Source organism: Chelonia mydas, chromosome 18 (genome assembly GCF_015237465.2).
Source record: "Chelonia mydas isolate rCheMyd1 chromosome 18, rCheMyd1.pri.v2, whole genome shotgun sequence".
Classification (NCBI taxonomy): domain Eukaryota; kingdom Metazoa; phylum Chordata; order Testudines; family Cheloniidae; genus Chelonia; species Chelonia mydas.
In genome coordinates this window covers 6460108-6477087 of record NC_051258.2, presented here as the reverse complement: position 1 = coordinate 6477087, position 16980 = coordinate 6460108, and the positions used below count along the sequence as shown (strand labels likewise).

Genomic DNA, 16980 nt, shown 5'->3' with positions numbered 1-16980 from the left:
GCAAAGCGAGCAGGCTACCTGCCCACATGGAAGTGGCTTTTGATTTCTAACTCACACCCCAAGCCAGGCCAGCTAGCCTGGAACGAAAGCACCACCAAACTCAGGTGAGAGGGTTTTGTGTGTGGACGGGAGAGAGGTTGGGGGCAACAACTGAATAAAAGCCCAAGTTAGCTCTGCAATGAAGACCGACCTGCCCCACCCGCAAGGAACTTACAGGCTGAAGCCCTGATTCTGGAAAACATCCCCAGTCAGGACAGCATCTAAGCCAGTGGTGGGCAACCTGCGGGCCGCATGCAGCCCATCAGACGAATCTGATTGCAGGCCACGAGACATTTTGCTGATGTTGACCATTGGAGGCTTGGCCACCGTTCGCCGTTCCCGGCTAATGGGAGCTGCAGGAAGCGGCTGGCCGCAGAGACGTACCGGCCGCAGCTCCCATTGGCCAGGAACAGAGAACCGCAGCCACTGGGAGCTGCGGGGGGCTGAGCCTCCGATGGTCAACATCAGCAAAATGTCTCACGGCCCACAATCAGATTACCCTGATGGGCCGCATGCGGGCCGCAGGGTGCCCTCCACTGATCTAAGCGCATGCCTAAAGTTCAACACATACCTCAAGTATTGTCCTGAATCGGAGCCCAAATAGACAGGCAGATACAGGAGGGTAGAGTCGGATGCGCAAACGGGAGCTGGGGAGCTGAGCATAGTGACTAAGTGACTTGCCTGAGGCCAGAGCCAGGAATTGAACCTAGATCTTCTGATAGGCACATGTCTTCACCACAAGCCTGTCCTCCTTGTCTCTTGGCTGGGCGAATCAGAGAGCTGCCTGCTCTAGAAACTGTCCTCCATTGTGATGTTTTGGTGATCGCCCGGACCAGTCAGGGGTTCTGTCACCACCTGCCCTGTAACTTCAGGGGCTTTTATGCTGTGCAACTTTGGTTCAGAGCCCTGGTGCCAGTAGCTGGCCCATAAGCACAAGGTCTCACCCGGGCGTCCACCAGCCTTTGCAGGGTGACACCAGCAGCCCTTCCCATCCGGAGTCTCCCCAAATCTGTCCTCCCCGAGGTCTTAACCACCAGACGCTGACTTTCCCCTCCGGCGCATCACCCTCAAAGGTGTGAAACCAGCCCCCCAGACACCAGCTGACTTTGGGCCCCACAGCCGTGTGGTTTGCCCACTAGAGACCTGCGTGGGGTGAAAATAAACAAAAGGTTTATTGAATAGAAAAGCCACCGATTCAGAGATGAAATTGTGCGAGAGACCCAACCCATACAAGTGACACAGTAAATAAACACCAAGAGACACCCTCAGGCTTTACACTATTGCATGAGATAAAATCCCTTTTCTCAGGGCTTCTCTACGCTTAAAACTCTGTAGTGGCCCAGCTGCACTGCTGTAATGTGTCAGTGTGGACACTAATCCATCCCATCGCTGTGGTTAATCCACCTCCCTGAGAAGCAGTTGCTAGGTCAATGGAAGAATTCTTCCTTCGACCCAGTAGTGTCCACACGGCGACTTTAGGTCAGTTTAACAACACCGCTCAGGGGGGTGGATTTTTCACACCTCTGACGGCCATAGTTAAACTGACCTTATTTTAGTGTAGACCAGGCCTAATACAAGTTACCTGTTGCTTTTGAATGGTTTCCCAGTGTACCCCCTAGCTTTAGGGGGTTTCCAGTGTTTCATAGACAGCTTCAGGATACCAAAGCTCAGACACAAACCTGCTTTAAAAGGGTTCTTCTCCCCCCCCCCCCCCCTCGCCCATGGTGACTCATGGTTTTTCAGTTGTGGGGGAAATTCTCAGGTGTCTCAATGTATGCAGTGTTGTTGTGGTCCCAGGATGTTAGAGAGACAAGGTGGGTGAGTTAATATCTTTGATTGGACCAGCTTCTGTTGGTGAAAGAGAGGAAAGCTCGTGTCTCTTACCAACGAAAGTTGATCCAACCAAGGTATTAACCCACCCACCTTGTCTCTGTTGTCTCAATGGTTTTCCATTAACTTTAATGGTCCACCGTTGTCTTTACCTGGGCTGAGCGACAGATGGTTATTTGAAGCTGGTTTCGTGTAAACACCTGGCATGGGTGGTGCCTCTCGCTGTCTGATCCACTCACCTCTGCTGTGAGATGGAGTTGAAGTTTCTGAGCACAGTTCTCTTATTCAACACATTTGTAGGGTACAATAACCCTGTTGATTTAATTGCTTATTTGGCGGGGCTGGGGGGTCCTGTTCTCTCTTGTGGGTGCCTGGACCCTCCTTGTCGCAGCCACATAGTCACAATTTACAAAGATGATCCAGTTGGAGGTGCCTCTCTTTCCCACATCTACCCTGGGCTGAGAACCCGGTTGGCAGGACTGGATTCAAACTCTGTTTTGACCCAGATTGAGGAAACCTGGTTCACATGTTGTTGTGTCTCCATCCGGCTAAGCCAGCTAACGGGAGCAGATTCAGTGCCATGTGTGAGGTGAGGTCACATCAGTTTGTGTGCTTTTGGATGGGGCTAAAATGACTTGCGTTCATACCCCCATATTAAGCATCTGCGCCATCTCCTCACCTGGTTTGGTGATGCCTTAAGCGTGGCCTGCACTGGGCAAATAACCTGGTGTTGACAATGGGCGTTAAGAGCAGGTCTCATGGACCAAGGTGGAAAACGGTTTAGCAGCAAGTACCATTAGGAACAAGTTTTCTTCACTGTCCATTGCAGAAAGTGTCCCAGAGACCTAGAGGTGGATAGTGCACCCCACCCCGCGTGTCTGCCCTGGCAGCCAGATGATACCAAGTCCAGTTGTAAGACGAAGGAGGCTGGCGACTCTTAATAACAGAAGATCACTTTTCATAGTGTAGATTCACCCTTAGCAAATGGCTTGTGGGTGCCGCTGCCCTTACCTAGGTCCATCTATTTAGTGGCAGAGGGTTCAGAGGAGAGGGATGATTTGGGTTTGTCTGATGGCGATTGCATGAAATCACCTTGACTCTAGATTGTAATCTCCCTGGAGAAGAAAGGATGGTATTTTCCCTCCTCTCTGTTTCCATGGGGTCCGGGTCCTGGATTGAGGTCTAAAGTGGTTATGCTACTGCATAGGTGAAGCCAAGCCTAAGAATAAGCCAACCCTACCAGAACCATGCCTAGGCAGAAAGAAAGTGATTTAATAGGCCAGCACAATGAAGTGGCTTCTTGCGTGCAGCTCTGCAATGCTGTGTGCTTATGTAACAGGAAACCCTGATCTGGAGGATGGGGATTCATCCTGGGCCAGCCCCCGGAACTAGCCTGCAAATCTGTAGAGCGTTCAGGCTGCCATCTGAAATGTTGAGGCTCCCAGCTGGAGTGTGGAGAGGAAATACACGTGAAAGGATAATTCTTGTTGACTCGAAGCTTTTTTTTCCCCCCTTTGTGTCATGTATATTGAACTCAAAGTGGAGTTCTGATCCGGACAGTGACACCAAAAAACTCGGCGGGCCTGTGCTATTCAGGAGGTCACTAGCTGATCGAATAGTTCCTTACGGCCTTAAAAATCTTTAAGCTGTACTTTGGTTTGTTTGAAGTCCAAACCGTGACAGTTTGAAGCCATCGGACTGTGAAATAAGTCTCTGGTGTTACTCCTGAGGCCAGGGGGTGAGAGCTCTGGATCTGGGCACAGAAAAGCACATTGCTCCACCTCTCCTGGGAGGCTTTCTGACTGATCCCCTATCGGAACTTTTCATGGTGTGAACTTTCAGAATACATTTTTCCCAAGCTCACATAGGTAGGGCTTGTATAGAGGCTGTTGTGCCCACAAATCGGTTGTGACGACACACCGATCACCCCTTCGCCCTTGTGATTTGAGGTTTCTCGTGATACTTCCTGACGATGAGATGAAAATCCTGAGCCAAGGGGTGCTTTTAAAAAAATAAATTTCTTAATCTGGCTAAAATGATCAGAGAAAAATTAAACCATTTAGTTTTGCTAGACAGATTTTTGTGAGCAGCCAGGCAGGTCTGTTAGCAGTGTTTCTGTGTGAATGTTGGGTTCTGGTTTATTTTCTTACCGTAATAGAGTCTCGGTGTCATCGATTGTGATTGTACTTAGGTTTTATTGTTATAGGTTCTTGATTGCACCTTCTGTAGTTAAGAATGGAAACTAGTCCAGAGAAAGGTAGCGTAGCCCAGCAAAGAGATCACTAGACTGAGACCAAGGAGTCCTGGGTTCTATTCCTTCCTCTGCCACTGGCCTGCTGGGCGACCTTGGGCAAATCACTTATTTGTGCCTCAGTTTCCCCATATGTCAAATGGGGTAGTGATTCTGACCTCCTTTGTGCAAAGCATATAAATATCTTCAAGCAGAATCTGAGCATGGAAAGTATCAGCCCCAAAGGTGAGTGTTTCAGAAAAAAGTTCTAAATTTGATCAAAAGTCAAACTTTAGTGATCGGAACTTCAAAAATATTTGGAGCATGGCATGGCCATAGTTCTTTTTGGGTTAGTGTCCTTGCTTGGTTTGGGGGCAGGGACAGAGGACTGTCTGCAATTTAGCACAGTTGCAGCCATTTGAAAATGTCCATGGAGCATGCAAGGTAGACCGGTCCTTTTCATTAGTAGGTGCGCACTAAGAAAGATGCATTCTTGTGCATCTAGCTGAGGATATGCCTCTTGATTCAACAGCTTGGAAATTCTGGTAGCAATCCTCCGATATCTGTTTAAAAAACAAAAAGCCACACACCCACCACTTCGCAGATTAAATGCATAAAGCTTCCGTTAATGCAACACAAAGATCGAGTTGGGGGTTCACAACTTCTTCAGGGTAATGATTCTTCAGAAGACCTTTTCATCTGGTTACACGGCACATCTGTAGTGTTGGTTTGGGTGGCCTCTTTTAAAACTCCTTTATCCTGTGGTGAATGAATGTTTTCCGCTCTGCAAATACGTACGATAAAATATGCAGCAAGTGCCCAGTGCCAGCATTAATGTTGCCAGAGCTGCCTTAGGCCAGAGTGTGAGCTTTCTACTCCCACCCGTGAACAATGTCCTGGTTTCTTACGGCTTGACCTTGTAACCTTAATCATAGAATCTCAGGGTTGGAAGGGACCTCAGGAGGTCATCTAGTCCCACCCCCTGCTCAAAGCAGGACCAAGCCCCTGATGCACTTGTGTTAGCGTTTAGCATTTTATAGCTTTAATTCAGCTTTATTTACCTGTCCGTCTGCTCTGTCAGACCTATTGATCTGACAATGTTTTATTTCAGTTATTGTACTGTTGAGATCTGCTGGTACTGACAAATGTTGAAACTCAGTCAGAATCCTGGCACGTGCGTGTGCTGCATAGGTCTATAACGTAGAAATGTAGGGCTGAAAAGGACCCCGAGCGGCTGTCTAGTCCTGCCCCACCCCCCAAGCCAGGACCAAATATACTTAGACCATCCCTGACAAGTGTTTGTCTAACCTGTTCTTTAAAACCTCCCTTGATGGGGATTCTGCAGCCTCCCTTGAAAGCCTCTTCAAGAGCTTAACTACCCTTAGAGTTGAAAAGTTTTCCCCACTTTCTAACCTAAGTCTCCCTGGCTGCCGATGAAGCCTGTTGCTTCTTGTCCTACCTTCAGTGGACATGGAGGACAGTTGGTCGCCATCTTCTTTGTAACAGCCCTGGACGTATTTGAAGACTGTTCTCAGGTCCCCCCTCAGTCGTCTTTTCCCAAAGCTAAACCTGCCCAGGTTTTTAGACTTCCCTCAGAGGACGGGTTTTCTATACCTTCCGATCAGTTTGTTGCTCTCCTCTGGACTCTCCCCAGTTTTGTGTAATACTATAGATTTCATTGTAGGAGGCTAACCGTGACAGCCATCTCTGCATAACTGATTGGTATGTGATGGCATCAGCTTAGTATTTTTCGAATGGTTAATAAAACTAAGGGACAGGTTTACGTGGTGGGCTCTTTCTTTTAAAATGAGCCCTACCCCTCATAATGCAGGATATTTGAGATAATATCCATGTGTCCCTGAGTTCTGGTCGCCTTCACTTCTATCCACATACCCTCACCTGGATTTGGCTACTACTGGACATGTGTAAATCCAGGTGTCTTCTTTTTGGTGCATGTATTTTTCAGTGTCTTAGATGACGGCTGGACCTGTGCAGACATCCATCTCTCCCGGTCAGGCCTCAACCACCAAGACCACAGCACCAGGTAAGTACACTATGGCTTTGTTAATGATTGGGGACGGGTCTGGCTGCAGATCGGGCTGTTTCAGGGAGTGGCAAAGCTGGTTTGGACAAGGAAGCGTAAAAAGCTTGGTGTGTAGTTAACCTGTAGGACGGGGAGCAGAGCTGTCTCAGATCAGTGCAGGATTTTAATCCCTCCATGCCAACAGTCTGTGCCTTGTGCATTCTGGCTTGCTTTGGCCTTCCTAAAGTCAAATGCAAAGCACGTGAATTTGGAACCTGGCTGATCAGCTCAGAAAGCCCACGCGGGTGTCAGTGTAGTGCAAGGGAAATCTGAATATGGTCACACAAGGGCCCAGGTTTATGCAAAGTCCCGTGGACAAGTGTTCACGGCCCCTCTCAGGTCTTCTCCGAAAGATTTCACCTCCAGCAGGACGATGTCCCCAAATGCCCTGCTGGGGCCTGACTCTATCCTCTGTCCACCACCTTCTGAATCACCAGCGCTAGCTTCAGAGGCTTTCCCTCCAGTAGCAAACCAGGCACGACCCTATGAGCTTGTGTGACTGAAGAGATCACTGCCTGGCGCAGCCACTTGCCCCACAGATCAGCTTTCAGGTGACTGATGGCACCTGGAGAACTAGCAGGTGGGCTCTGGGCAGTGGTGTTCTGGCGAGGCGGCGCCATTCTGAGCTGCAGCTCCTGCTATCCCAGCTTTGTGGACACTGTCTCAGGTAGACCCTGATCCTGCACCGTTAACGGTAACGGGGGCTTTCTCGTTGACTTAAATGAGCGCAGGATCCAGCTCTGATTAGCAGCTTTATTGTTCCCTGTACGGCCCCCCCAGAATGCGCCCAGGCACTTCCGCTGTCCATAGAAAAGCCTCGCTTCTTGCCCCAAAGAGCTCGCTACCTGCCACCTCGGTACCTGTTGTTAACGAGCAGCAACAAAGCTTGGGTGGGGAGCATGGCGGTTATAACGAGTTAGGGGATGTGGCTGTTTGACTGCAGAGTACAGGCCTTGATGACCGGCTGTAGATACAGACGTGCGTCCGGAGCAGGGCGGGTAGACGTCTAAAATGTTCATTCAGCTTTAACATCAGGGTGGTTTTTTTTTTTTTAAATTATGCAATAACTTGGGTGATGTAAATAAGGATTCCCTAGCTATTATGTGGAGATCACAGTGTTAATTTCATTTGTATCCTAACCTACCTTGAGAGTGCCCCCCCCCCAGAGGTCAAAGGGCTAGTGACCACTCTGTGTGCCCCTTTGCCCAGCCACCGCTTGGCATCCATCTTTACAGCTGCCTGACTTATTCCCTGGCGCTGTGTATTATGATGGCTCGGGGCCCCATTGTGCTGGGTACTCCCCAGAGAGGTCAGATTCTCTTCTCACGCCCAAAGAACTTATGACTACTTAACCAACTAGAGGCGCTCATGCGTTTAACATCAGTAGGAGGGGGTGGGGGGCCGGGGTTATAGTAAACCTCAGGCGGGATCTGTGTGCACTGCTAGCTGGCGTAGAGACTTCCCTAACGGCGGTAGGCTGACTACCCTGTGCTCCGCTTTAAATTGGCACTGCGAGCCGGGGCTGAGATCTGGGCAGTGTGTAGCTCGCTTAACAGGAAAGTTTGAAATTCCGAGTCTTCACCTAAAACCTCTGGCGTCTGTTCTGTTCTGCACAGGAGAAAGGTCTATGGGCCAAACCTGATTGATGTGCCGGTCAAACCCTACCTCCAGCTGTTGGTGGACGAGGTACAAAGCTACAACGTGTCACGTGGCTGTTGCCTTTCGCAGAAGGGAAAGAGCAGCTTTCCCCTCCTCAGACCTGGCAGAAATAGACTCCTTGTTAGCCAGGCCTGGCGGGACAAGATGGGGCCCTCTGTGAAGCCCCTTGTTAGGGAAAAACCCTGCTAAATATGTGCTAGTGCAGGGGCCTAGTGGCTAGGGCTCTGGACTAGATGTTGCAAGTCCTGGGTTCTATTCCCAGCTCTGCCACTGATCTATGGGTTGACCTTGGGCTAGTTGCTTCCTGTGTCTGTCTTGTCTAGTTAGTCCCTGCCCCAAAGCGCTTACAAACTTCCTTGCTGTGCGTTTGTCCAGCACCTACACGATGGAGTCCTGATCTCAGTTGGGGCCTCTAGGTGCTACTGTAATGCATTCTTCTTCCGACGTCCTTCCGCCACAATCAGAGGTTTTTCCAGCGTTGGGCACGTTGACATGACCCAGTCGGGAGCCCTGGCAAGATCTCCCTTGGTCCATGGTTCCTCCAGGAGCAGGCCGACCAACAGATGTTCTGTGGTTTGCGTTTCACTGTCTGCGAACCCAGCTCAGCACCTGCCCCATCTCTAATACAGTGACCCATAATGTGGATTTTCAGAAGAGACCTTTGAAAAACACCCGCTGCTCTTCCCGTATCTCCACTCAGTGGCTGGGCTGGTGTGGATGGGGTGAACTGCGTGGTGGTTTCTCTCTCCTCGCACCCCCCTCTTGGTTTGTAATGCATTGCCAGGTCAGGTCTTGTTTGCTGTTTTCTTGGAGGACTGGGGAAGTCCCTTTCCGAACTCTGAAGGGGTGGGGATATTGACTCACCAACAGCAGGACGACGACCGTTTTAGCAGATGCCGGTCGGCCAGACTTGGTGGGCGTGGGTGAGGCGGGGAAGCCAGGCCACAGCAGGTTACGGTTAATGGCGGGCAGGCTGCGATACCTGCCACGGACAAGCGCTGTAGCATCTCCTAGCTCAGACGGGGCACGCCCATCAGTAGCTTGCGGGAGATTGCTTGCGCTCCTCAGGATGTGGAGCCCTGTGCTCCGCACCAGCGGGTGAAGAACCCAGGGCCGTGATGTGCTCTGTCCACCAGCTTTCCCAGCACTGCCAGTAGCCCCCTAATCTCCCTGTCTTTCAACCAGCTGCCACGTACTGAGTCGGAGAGTTTCTTTGTATACTGATTGCCCTAAAGGCCCCCTGCTTTTTCTCTCTTTCCAGGTGTTGAATCCCTTCTACGTCTTCCAGGTTTTCAGCATCATTTTGTGGCTCTGTGACAATTACTACTACTACGCTGCCTGCATATTCATCATCTCTGCAATATCCATAGGGCTGTCTCTCTACGAGACTAGAAAGGTGGGTGTCCGGCCTCTTGGGAGGGGAGGGACAAATGGCTGCGTTCTGCTGTCCGCTCCGCATTGCAGGGTTACTCCGGGGATGCTGAGCAACTCCCGCTCTGCACCCATGGAACAGAAGAGCAGCCAGCCTGGGTCAGACCAGTGGTCCATCTAGCCCAGTATCCTGTCTTCTAACCGTGAAACAATGCCAGGGGCTTCAGAGGGAATGAACAGGACAGACAATCGAGTGATCCATCCCCTGTCATCCACTCCCAGCTTCTGGCAATCAGAGGCCAGGGACACCCAGAGCATAGGGTTGTATCCCTGACCACCGTGGTTACAAAAATTACTGGCTTGGGGCCAATTTTATTTTATGTGGGGCTAAGAGCTCTCGAGAAGTATTCCTTCCCTTTTGTCCCCATTCTTCCTGCAGGCTGGCATTCTGCCGCATGTGCGCTGCTTGCCAGGGGGCGGTTTGTTTGCATTCCTTGTACAGTTGCAAGCCTTTTTCCAATAGTCTTTTCCTAGCCAGGACGACTGGCGAAGGGTGGGATGGAGCAGCTATTATCAGCACACAGCCAAATCGAGCTCTCACGTTTTCAGTCATAGCACAAGTGCATTTAAAGCGTGTGACGGCCTATTGCATCCCCTGGCTCTTGTCCCTGCGGCACTGCCTGGAGACAACCAGCCCTAGCAACCCAAGGGCGCTTCTGGGGTTTGTATCCTCCTGGGCGCAGTGCATCGCTGCTCTATACTGGAGATGCCTTTATTCCATAAAAGGGAATGGGGATGTGGGAGGGGGATTAAGAAGGAAGAGGAGAGATGAAGGAACGAGACGAAGATGGTACAGAACAGAGCCAGATCTGGTGGATTCTCCAGCAGTGAAGTCTGGAAATCAGCACTGAAAGATTCGCTCTAGTGCAACCAGAAGTTATGGGCTTGGTGCAGGCATCACGGGGCCGGTGGAGGACTAGATTGTCCCTCCTGGCCTTAAAGTCTATGAATCCTGGGGGGGGGGGGCAGGGCAGGGAAGGGTTTCCTGCCGCCATCACGTGGTGCCATTTCCATTCTGGACTAGTCCCCGCGAAGTGCGGGTGTAAAGCCCTCCCTGCCCTGCTAGCGATAGTTCTCTTTGATTCCTTGCAGCAAAGCATAACGCTGCGGAACATGGTGAAGATGGCCATCAGCGTGAGAGTCCACCGAGCCGCTGGAGGTGAGCAGCAGCAGTAGGTTGTAATTCTCCACTGCCGCATGAAAGGCAGGCAGATGCCACGAGCTTTCGCACCATCAGCGCTGAGGTAAATGGGCCTTTGTTGGCAGAGCTACAAGGGGGAAGATCACGCCGTGTCTGTGGTGCCATCGTCCTCGCTCTGAGCAGCCGGGTCGGTTGAGATGGTGAGGGTAGCCTGGACCGGATGCTTCGCCTGTTGCAAAACGAAAAGGCTACGCTCTTAGGCCCTGATCCTGCAAATGCTATCGGGCATGTATGCTTGCTCCCATGAGCACTTCCAGTAACTTCAGTGGGGATAGTTGAAGTATTAAGATCCTTGCTCATAAGATGAAATTCACCCATGCACAAGGTCCATGTGCCACTCCAGTCTCCCCGAAGCCTTTCAAATAGGATTCAAGTGGTGCACCAGCCTTGTGCTGGCTGCACGGCTGTGAACTCCCCCCCCCCCCCGCCCCCCAATCAGGCCTTGCGCTCCCCCTGAGCTGCTGACATAGTGAAATCTCACGTGTAAACTGCCAGGCTTCGTGAGGGTTAAGGCATTGTGAAAGAGTGCCGTGTGTAAGGACGCTGTTAGATTTAAATCAGATAGAACACACAATTTGCTCCCCTGTGATTATGAAGGCAGTGTGGTCTGGTGGCTAGAGTACAGGACTGGGACTCAGGAGACCTGGGCTCTATTCCCTGCTCTGCCACTCACCTGCTGGGTTTGTGCCTCAGTTTCCCCATCTGTAAAATGGGGGATGGTGGTATTTTGTAAAGCACTTTGATTAGAGAGCTTCAGCATTCCAATGAAAACAGCATTTGGGATTTTAACTTTTCCTTCCAATGGCCCCAAGATTGTGAACGTGTAAGGAGGCTCCACCCACCTGAGCAGCTCCATTCATGTGAGGAAAGCCATGCACAGGTCTGCAAGATCAGGGCTTGTATGTCTGTAGTGCGCATGGAAATGCCCTTGGCAAGGAGAAGGGGAACATATGCGTTTATCTTCATTGTCCAAAAGGAAGCGAATGGCAGAAAGTAACGCCATATAAAGAGTGAAAGGAAAATCCAGCTTTTGAAATGCTTTTCATTCTAGCAAGATAAGTGCTGTTGTGAGGCACTCGGGATGGTTATTATTATGTAGTATCAAGCGCTTTTCCATCAGTAGATCTCAAAGTGCTCTACAAAGGAGGCCAGGCTCATGATTCCTGTTTTACAGATGGGGAAACTGAGGATGGGGCAGTGCAGTGAGTTGCCCAGGGTCACCCAGCAAGCTAGAGACGAAGCCAGGTCTCCTGAGTCCCAGTACAGCGCTCTAGCCCCTAAGGCAGGCTGCGCTCGGCTTTGTAAAACCTCTAACACAACATCTAAACTTGGAACCTAGGCAGGTCGTTGCTCTGTCCCTTTCTAACGTGAAAAACGTACCTGCTGTTTAAGAAATGTTGCGTACGAGTTCTCTTGTAAACCAGCCCAGCTGAGCAGCTTAATCATGCTCCATTAGGCAGAATTTCTTACGACTGCCTCTCCACTGAACTCCAGTAAGCCGCCTTATTAGTTCAAATTAAATTTTCTCGGCAGATAAAAGGCTGGCTTCTTTTTTTAACTTTTGCTAAGTAGCTGTTTGCCTGGGGTCTCGCGCCCTGTGATCACAAGATTAAAGTTAAAAGGTTAAAAATTACATGAGACTTAAAGAACCGATTCCCGCCAGCCCCTGCTGACTTGTCTTTTTGTATCTAATCTTTGGAAGGTTCTCTCTCTTACGGTGGCTGGCGGGGATTTAGTTTCGCTATCTACCCGCTGCGGGATGGCATCTCCTGCTGTGTGTGCCTATCAATGCAAGGCTAACATGATATAAAATAATTGAGCAGCCACTCAGAGCACAGATATTAAATGCACCACGGCACATCCTTTTAAGCCTTTAAAGTGGTGATTATGAACCAGTTAGCTCCAATTTCAGCCTTGATCCGAGGCAGAGCGATCTGCGTAAGTTCTTTAGTGGAGATTTGGACTTTAATGCCTTAATAATTAAATGGAGGCTGATCCATTGCTTTAAGGCAGTGGCTTTCAACCTGGGGGTACGCAGAGGTCTTCCAGGGGGTACGTGAACTCATCTAGATATTTGCCTAGTTTTACAACAGTCTACATGAAAAGCATTAGCAAAGTCAGTATAGACTAAAATTTCCTAAAGACAGTGACTTGTTTATACTGCTGTATATATATAGTATTTATATTCCAGTTGATTTAATTTATAATTATATGGTAAAAATGAGAGAGTCCGCAATTGTTCAGTATTAGGTCTGATTTTGTCAGCAAGTTGTTTTTTAAGTGAGGTGAAACTTGGGGGTACGCAAGACAAATCAGCCTCCTGCAAGGGGTACAGTACGCTGGAAAGGTTGAGAGTCACTGCTTTAAAGCACCGCAGGGAAGAGTTGGAGGACCGAATCTAGGAGGGCTTATCCCCGTGGTGTGTGCCAGGAGTGGTATTGCCAGGCTGTCCCGCAATGAGCAGAGGAGGAAGGTACAAGACACACCCACCCACATACACCCAAAGTGTACTGTTGCTGCGGCGATATTTGCCCATGATACGTGGCCTGTGTTGCGTTTCCTTGGTCCCAGTCCAAGGCCCTGGGTTCTGTTCCCTGCTCTGCTGCTGACCTGCTGCGTGATCTTGGGGAGCCCCTTCCCTGGGCTTCTGGGTCCCCGCTCTGTAAACCGGGGGCAGTGCTATTTAACACCTTTTGGAAGCCGCTGCGAGATCTGCCGGTACCAAGCACCACGTGCCTGCTTGTTACAGTGGGAGGAGTCTGAGTGCGCTGTGGCTTGCCTGCCTTTGCAGAGGAGGCGGTGGTGAGCTCTCTGGACCTGGTGCCGGGCGACTGCATCAGTCTCCCCTCCGACGGGTTCGTCGTCCCTTGCGACGCTGCGCTGCTAACGGGCGAGTGCATGGTCAACGAGAGCATGCTGACAGGTGAGCAGGGGCGGGAGCGCGAGAGAGGTACATTGTGGGATGCAGAGATCTCTGCTTACCCAGACCTGACTGTCCCCCTCCTGCCATTAGCAGTGCACACAAGGAATCGGAGCTCAGCTGTCTGCCCGAGCCTGTGGTCCCTGACGCCAGCAGGACGGGCTGTGAGCGTCACCGCTCGACTAATAGCAGGGAAGCCGCAGAAGGGCAGGCTAGTGACTCGAGTGTATACCTGGGGCCCTGGGCAGGCTTGTCCAGCCCATGCTGCCATGGCTTCGGTGCTATTCTTATTGGAGCCAGCTAGAGCAAAGCTAGTTCAGGCAAGTCTACACGGGCTACGCTCACACCTCTGAGTGCAGTGAAGACGTACCCTAAGCCTCTTTTGGGATGAGAGGGGGAAGCTCTTCAGTGACTCCTTCTGGCCATCCATTGGAACACAAGGAGACTGGTCCCGGGGTTAGGGCAATAGTCTGGGACTAGGGAGATCTGTGGTCAATTCCTTGCTCTGCTACTGATTTCCTGCATGACCTTCAGCAAGTCACTTAAGGCCAGAATTTTACAGGTATTTAGGCACATAAAGATGCAGATAGGTGCCTAGTTTGTGCCCAGCTCCCATTGATTTCAGTGCTTGATTTCAATGGGCGTTTGACACCCAGGTGTTCTTGAAGATCCCACTATGCACCTGTCGGCATCTTTTGGCACCTAAACATCAGTGTCTCAGTTCCTGGTCTGTGTAATGAGGATCACAGCCCTGCCCTGCCGCACAGGGGCACTGGGAGGATAAATCTACTTGTAAAAGATTGTGAGCTGCTCGGATATTACAGGAATGGAGCCCAGATCAGAACACGCAGCCCTCTGTGGCTGAAGGGTGGATCTGTCCAGCAAGAGGGCTTTTGAAGAGTGTGTTGGGGAAACTAAGAGCATGGATGGTGGATCCTGAAGGATTCCCAACCTGCCCTTGTTCTCCTCCAGCCCCACTCCTGCGCAGCGAGAACTCAAACACTGGCTGAATATGAAGGCATGTTTGTACGAATCTGTCTATCCATAACCTCACTCTCCAGCTGATTTTCTCCTATAGGGGAGAGTGTCCCAGTGATGAAGACGCCTTTACCCAGCGGACCCCAAGCTGCCAACATGATCTATTCCCCCGAGGAGCACAAACGGCACACGCTGTTCTGCGGGACTCAGGTTCTCCAAGCCAAATCCTATGTGGGCAAGGAGGTCCTGGCTGTGGTGACACGCACAGGTAGCTGCATCGGGGAGCAAACCCAGAGCCCCCCGGTCCTTAGTTCCCATCTGTACCGTGCCCAAGGCCAAGACTACAACAGGGTTCAAAAAAGAACTAGATAAGTTCTTGGAGGTTAGGTCCATTAATGGCAATTAGCCAAGATGGGCAGGGATGGTGTCTCTAGCCTCTGTTTGCCAGAAGTTAGGAGTGGATGACGGGGGATGGATCCCTTGATGATTCCCTGTTCTGTTCATTCCCTCTGGGGCACCTGGCATTGGCCACTGTCGGAAGACAGGATACAGGGGTAGATGGACCATTGGTCTAACCCAATTTGGCTGTTCTTATGTTCAAGTATCATTGCTCCCTGGATATGACACATGGGGCTGGTTCTGTTTTATCCTGGCCAGATAATAATTCTCCTTCTGTCCAGATACACCTGTACTAGCGACTTCGCTGTTGGTTTAGCCCTGGTCCATTGAACAGAATGTTCTTAGAAGCCAAATTAAAGTGTATTGTCTCCTTGGCTAGCCTGGCACCATGGCAGAGCCGTTCTCCTGCTGAAACCTGTAACGTTCCTAGGCTGCTGGCTACTCCTCGTTCTCTGTAGTTAGCCTGTTACCCCCTAGCGTTCTCTGCCGTGCCCTCCTTGGGACCCTCCCGCTCTGCAGGGAGAGCGTGTGGAGTGTAACGTGGACACTGACCCTGTTCTCTCATGACTCAGAGCACCAACCGGGCAGCATTTTCACAACGTGTTTCACTGGCCCGTGCCTACAGCCTTGGAGACTCGGATTCCCACCCGTGCTGCTGGGGATTCCCTGCCCCCCCCAGGGCGAGTGCAGCTGGGGAACACTGAGCTCTGCAGAAAGGGGAAGGAAAGTCTTCTCTCCTTTCTTTCAGGGCAAGTGAAAAACCAACTAACCTGGACAGACGGACGGGCACGCATGCACCCCATGCGCACAGGCGCTTAGGGGATCCCCTTCACACAACAGAAGAACCGTGGTTACGGCCTGTCAGTGTTGTTGCAGCCAGGCTCGTGAGCAAGGGTTGAGAGATGCTACATCTCCACAGTCAGGAGCTCTGAGCTGATCGTGTTGGGTGTGGACAGAAACCCTGCTTTTGAATTCAGTGTTTCAGCTGTGTTGGAAGAGCCCCTCTGATCTGAGATGAGCTGTTATGTCAAAGGGAATCACAGGGCGGCTTCTTCAGTTCTCCCAAAGATCTATGGCTTTTAATGGCCACAATTCACAATGTGAGTTTCCAAGTCCCATAAGCATCTCTTTTCCTTGCCTCCTCTCTCCCGCAGGGTTCTGTACAGCCAAAGGGGACCTGATCAGCTCTATCCTCTACCCCAAGCCTGTGAGCTTCAGGTTCTACAGGGATGCGGTGAAGTTTGTCCTCTTCCTTGCAGTTCTGGGTACGTCTGAAAGCGGGCGGCCTTGCAAGCAGCAGTCGTCTGGTGCTGAGTGTCTTATTAACTGATGAATCCACTTTACAGCTGTCCCTTCTCTCTCTTGCAGCTCTTATCGGCACCACATACAGCATTGTGATTTTGATTAAAAACCAGGTAAGTTGCCAGTGATGGGGAAAGCTCTCTCCTCCCAGTCCTCTCCCTTCTGTGCCCCTCCTTTGATTTGGATCCAGGGCTTAAATCAGGAATGGTCCAGACAAGTTTGGCTCTGTTACAGATGCTGGCATGGGAGAAACCCTAGGCATTGCTCTGCCTCCAGTTTTCTCTAACAGCCAGCACTGCAGACTCCACCCGGGATCTGCTCTGGGTTCCGTCTGGCTCTCTCATCCCTCCTAGTAACAAACAGCCTGCAGATGAGTTGGCTGACACAGAATAAACCCCCCAGTTCAACTTTCCTGGGCCCTGCGGGGCTAATGGCAGACACAGCTTGTCTTTGTTGAGGAAGGAAGCAGAGGCAAGATGTTAAATTTAGAGACTGCAGGCGGGAGACCTGCAGAAATGCCTAGGTGCAAATCATCAAGAATTTGATCATCATTAGGGGGCTTGACAAAGCCCTGGCTGGAATGTTTTAGCTGGTGTTGGTCCTGTTTGGAGCAGGGGGTTGGACTAGATACCTCCTGAGATCCCTTCCAACCCTGATTATTCTATGATCTCATTGCACCTGCAATCCATATGCTTGCGAAAGTGCCGGAGCAAATCATGCTCTCCAAAAAGGGAGCTGTGGCGTCTGAAAACCTGGATCACATTCTAAGTTGTTTTTCCTTTCTGCTCTGTCTGGAGTTGTCAGGGGCATGGCAAGCTTGTGTGTGTCTCTGATAAGGAAAGATCTGGGAAATCCCAGGTGCTCTCAAACCCAGGTGAAAGCTGCTGGTGAAAAGCTGGTTTAGCTTT

General features: G+C 50.8%; 1 protein-coding gene across 2 annotated transcripts in view; it reads left to right on the top strand.

Annotated features, from left to right (window-relative positions):
• Nucleotides 1–16980, top strand: part of ATP13A2 (ATPase cation transporting 13A2) — a 71125-nt gene that overhangs the window by 28238 nt on the left and 25907 nt on the right. For both annotated transcript variants that reach the window (XM_037881012.2, XM_037881014.2), the window contains exons 7-14: nt 6066–6143; nt 7799–7868; nt 9103–9237; nt 10365–10431; nt 13265–13396; nt 14472–14639; nt 15925–16035; nt 16139–16185. In XM_037881012.2, coding sequence (XP_037736940.1) covers nt 6066–6143; nt 7799–7868; nt 9103–9237; nt 10365–10431; nt 13265–13396; nt 14472–14639; nt 15925–16035; nt 16139–16185 — 808 coding nt within the window. The remainder of the gene's footprint in view (nt 1–6065; nt 6144–7798; nt 7869–9102; nt 9238–10364; nt 10432–13264; nt 13397–14471; nt 14640–15924; nt 16036–16138; nt 16186–16980) is intronic.